Genomic DNA, 4955 nt, shown 5'->3' with positions numbered 1-4955 from the left:
GGATCCTATGACTGCTTAATTTTTTAGTTACTGATAGAACTCTACACTGTTCACAGTACAGAGCTGAACCAGACAACATTTCCACCAGCAGATTGTTCCAAGTATTTATCGTATGTGCCATTCTCATTGGTGTGAGATGATATATTTATCGTCTTTACTTGGATTTTCCTAATAATAAGTGAGGGCAAGCATTCCCCCCGATAAGTCTATTGTCCATCTGTCTATCTTTGTCAGAGAAAATTCTGTTATTTTCCTCTCCTAAATGTTTCTAATAAGGGTTTTAGACTATTTGGTACTATATACATACTATATGTATACATTATATTCTAGTATTAACCCTTTATATATGTTGAATGAGAATATTTTCTGCCATTCACTTAGCTGTCTTTTAGTAGGCCCATGTGTCTTTTGCCATGCAGAAAATCTTCCATTTGATATAGTCCCATTTATTTATTTTTACTCCCATGGATTTTTCAATATCATTGCAGACAACTTGGGGTCAAAATTTTTTAAAAATTCTATTTTCCTCCTCCTTTCCCTCCTCCTCCTCCTCCTCCTCCTCCTCCTCCTCCTCCTCCTTCTTCTTCTTCTTCTTCTTCTTCTTCTTCTTCCTTCTTCTTCTTCTTCTTCTTCTTCTTCTTCTTCTTCTTCTTCTTCTTCTTCTTCTTCTTCTTCTTCTTCTTCTCCTCCTCCTCCTCCTTCCTCTTCTTTGTCTTTCTCTTCTTTTCTTCTTCTTCTCCTCCTCCTTCCTCTTCTTTGTCTTTCTCTTCTTTTCTTCTTCTTCTCCTCCTTCTTCCTCTTCTTCTTTGTTTTTCTCTTCTTCTTCTTTGTCTGTGTATTCTTCCTCTTCTGCTTCTCCTTTTTCTCTTCTTTCCTTCTTTCTTCCTCTTCTTCTCTCTTCTTTCTTTTTCTTCTTCTTTTTCTACTTCTCCTCTTTCTTCTTTTTCTCTTCTTCTCTGCCTTCTCCTCTTCTTCCTCTTCCTTCTCCTCCTCTTCCTCCATCTCCACCTACACCACTTCCACATCCTTCTCTTTTTTTCTTCTTTTTATCCTCCTCCTCCACCCTCTTCTCCTCCTCCTCTTCTTCTCTTCCTCTTCTGGTTGTAAAGGTGTGGTGGTATTGAAACAAAACATAATGAAGAGAGTATTGGAATTTTGTTGACCTTTATCATCAAATAAAGACCTGGTTAGTAGTTTATGTTTGATTTATAATTGATTCTTTACTTTGTAAAAATGGCTATTAAAGTGCAAGACGTGGGCAATGTTAAACACTGTATTTTTCTCCAATGCATTGTCACTAAGTACATTTGATAATAAAAGCACAGACAGACAATAACTCAGGATTCTGACTCAGAGTTTCCACTATTTCACAGCCTCGTGTCTCATCCATTATGCCTCAGCCCCGGGTCCTGTTTAACTCTTTCTGAGCTGCACTTTGTATGCTTTAGTTTATTCTTAGGGTCCTAAGATGATATAGAAGTCACAATAACAACTTCGAAGAATTAGCACTTAAAGGGTTAATCAAATTACTTCATTTCATAGAAGAAATTGTTACCTTTTTTTCAAGTAGAAGAAAATATTTTCCTTCATAGTAATTTTTTTAAAGGAAATCAGGTGTGTGAATTTACAGGTGAGGCCAAACCATCTATCTCAAAGAACAGAGCAATTGTTCTTAGTAAAAATGTAGGAAATGTACACCCTGTTTTCACTCATGTAATTGTGTTCACTTCACTCTTGCCCTCTTTCATAGCTGTTACTACTACAATTTCTTTGTTTAATACTTTAAAGAAAATACATCACATAGTTGACATAGCTGACCACTTGTTTCTAGATGAGTAAGAGAAAATTATTTTTGAAAGGATAAAAAGAAAAAAGAGAATAAAAATTTTTAAAAGAAAAAAAAGTATAGTAGCAAGCACATTTGTAAAAATTATTGTATCTATGACTAAGTCATCAATACAATGTCAGAGGGCTTAGTAATCTATTGTTGTTAGCTGTCCATTCTGTTAAATTGATGTCTTCCTATAGAAATGACCATATTAAACAAATGAAGTAGTCCAGAAATTTAAAGCACTATAATTGATACTGTGGCTTTTAGAAACATGTTCTCAGCTGCCCAGCCTCCTGCAAGAAAGAAGTTATGGGGTGAGGGTGCTAGCACTCGCTCCACAAAATCCCTGGCTAATATCAGCCCTAATACTGGCATACCTGAAGTTTGGTCAGGCTGGTGTTCCCCTAAAGAATCATAGAGGGTTGTTGAGGTAGGGCCATAGGCAAAATGATGAGTATGGGTGACAGAGGCTGTAGGCATGGCTTCACAGTGAGGGCTTGGCCCACCCTCTCCTCCCAAGATGGCCAGTTTTCTGCTGTATAGGCAGTGTAGCCATAATCTTTCACAGCTTGGCTTATATTTTGTTCAAGAAAATGTGAGTTTCTGGGGTTGGCCTGGTGAACATACTATTACTCAGTTTTTTGTATTATATTTTGTTAATTTACAGAATATCATTTTAGACATGTACAGCTCACTTCCTACTTTCTTTTTCATGACTTCTGATTAACTTTTGTCTTTTTGTCTACACGTGTTGAGTTTTGCTTTCTTGAAAAGTTGATATTAAAAATAAAGACTGAAGTCTTGAAAATAAAGAAGGGAAATGATGTGGCCTCTATGTCTACTTTGAATTTCCTTGCTTCTTTACCTCAGGCCAAACCTGGACTCCATAAACCACAACTTCAATGGCCACTAATACTTATCAGGGAGTCTGATCTAGGCTGATACTTCTGTGGCATTTTCAGAAAGGGAGGCTCAGGTTTACCTTTCTGTATAAATTATAGCAGCCTGTGTATGGGCACTTGACACCTCAGTATTTTATAGTAGTGTCAGTCAAGCAGTATCACAGGAAATATGGTGGGAAAGTTACTCAGTAATTTAACAAGCTCAGTGAACCAAAGCAGTAACACAGAAGGCTCAACTAGAACCAACAACAACACAACAAATACATAGATATTGACTTCAGTAACACTATGGAGAAATATAAAAATACATTACAAATCGGGCCTTGTTGATCTAAGTTTTGATCATTCATTTGCCTTTGTGTTGTAATAAGCAATATGAAATAAATTTGTGCCTGCATAGAGACAGATTATGGCAGAGGGTGGGAAATTGAGGACACAGGTAAAGAGAAGTTCTCATTGGTGGTGGGATTGGTGTTTGAATGTTTAAAACGACTGTATTATGAACAACTTGGTACATCCTGGTGTTATAATAAAATTAAAAAAGAAATAAAGCACAATTCAAGAGGAAATAGCCATAATCTTAGTCCTTACATATTTAGTTTCTGAGATCTGAGGATAACAAAAGTGACCACTGATGCTGGGACACCTCATAATCTGAAGATGTAAGTTGAAGGATATTAAGGTTTATTTTAGAAGGACAAAGAAACAAGTGTTACTACAGTTGAAGGCTACATTCCTAAGGTGCTACTACATCTGCCCTTAGGGAATGGGCTGAAAAAAGGATGGCTTGAGGATTCTCAAACAAGGGATGCATTCCTAGATGTGATGTGTCTCTGGTGATGCTGGGAATATAAAACACTAATGGGAATAGAACCTCTCATATTCACATATTTTCTGAGAAGAACCAGGACTCCTACTGAGGTGCCAGCATAGTATAGGGTCATCACAGGCCTAAAGCAAGAAACATAGAAGAAGAGTGTTTGCCTTATCTTGACCTTGTGGTCTCAGGGAACAGAACTATGTAGACCTTCATGAATGTCTCTAATAAGGAAACCTTATAGGATCTTATTTACTAATATATATTAACCTGTACAGTAAATCAAATTATAAATGAAAACAAAATTTTAAGGGTCTAATTACAACCGAGAGCTGGTTTCCTTACACAAATACAGACACCTACAAGTCTGATGGAAACTACCTTTCTATATTAACTAAGTAATGTGTTACACAGTGGAAAGAATTGGGCTAAAAATTTGTTTCTAGAACACAGAAGAACAATCATTATGAGGGGAAAGTATATACATATTGTGCATTTACCTATCTAGTACACTTCTGCCTTCGCGACAAAGAACTTTTTGGCTGATAAACTTGCATTTGTATTGAATGATACAAACTTCCTGGGGAAATTTTTTTTTCTGCAAAAAGAAAAAGGATGGCATTGTGTTTTAAACCAAATGGAGAATATTTCAATGAAAACCAGAAAAAAGGAAGTAAAAGTAGAAGGCAGTATTTGAAAAGTGAAAATCTGTGTGCCCTATTTAAGAGGTATGCTCAGAGAATATCTTCAGAGAACCCAGACTAAGGTTCACCCATAAGCCCAGCTCAGCCAGATCAGCATCTTCCTTCTCTTCCCAATGGCACTCCTGCTTTCTCTACTGATGGCCCTTGTGGCACTCAGCTGTGGCCCTGCTGGCTCTCTGGGCTGTGTTCTGCCTCAGAACCATGTTCTAGTTAGCAGGAGGAACCTTGAACTTCTGGGCCAAATGAGAAAAGTCTCTCCTTTGTCTTGTTTGAAGGACAGAAGAGACTTCCAATTCCCCTGGGAGATGGTGGCTGACAGCCAGTTGCAGGAGGCCCAGGCCATGTCTGTGCTCCAAGAGATGCTCCAGCAGCTCTTCCGGCTCTTCCTCACAGAGGGCTCCTCAGCTGCCTGGAACCCGGCCCTCCTGGACCCTCTGCGCACTGGACTCCATCAGCAGCTGGAAGACCTGGACTCCTGTTTGGTACAAATAAGGGCAGAGGAGAGCGCTGCCTATGACATTTGGGTCTCAGCATTGGCCATGAAGAAGTACTTCCGGGGCATCCATCTCTACCTGAGAGAGAAGAAATACAGTGACTGTGCCTGGGAGGTTGTCAGAGTGGAAATCATGAGATCCTTCTGGCTATCAACAGCCTTGCAAGCCAGACTGAGCATTAAGAATGAAGACCTTGGGTCATCCTGA

General features: G+C 38.6%; 1 protein-coding gene across 1 annotated transcript; it reads left to right on the top strand.

Annotated features, from left to right (window-relative positions):
* Positions 1-4367: 4367 nt before the first annotated feature.
* LOC126002610 (interferon omega-1-like) lies at positions 4368-4955 on the top strand. The gene has a single exon (XM_049769393.1). It carries the CDS (start codon positions 4368-4370, stop codon positions 4953-4955), a length of 588 nt encoding a protein of 195 aa, XP_049625350.1.

The sequence above is a fragment of the Suncus etruscus genome, chromosome 1 (assembly GCF_024139225.1).
Source record: "Suncus etruscus isolate mSunEtr1 chromosome 1, mSunEtr1.pri.cur, whole genome shotgun sequence".
NCBI classification, from domain to species: domain Eukaryota; kingdom Metazoa; phylum Chordata; class Mammalia; order Eulipotyphla; family Soricidae; genus Suncus; species Suncus etruscus.
Note: the sequence above shows the minus strand (reverse complement) of the source record. Positions and strands in the feature narration are given on the sequence as shown.

What these genes read in the sequence shown, in the direction of transcription:
- LOC126002610 (XM_049769393.1), top strand. Translation starts at nt 4,368, where the DNA reads ATGGCACTCCTGCTTTCTCTACTGATGGCCCTTGTGGCACTCAGCTGT.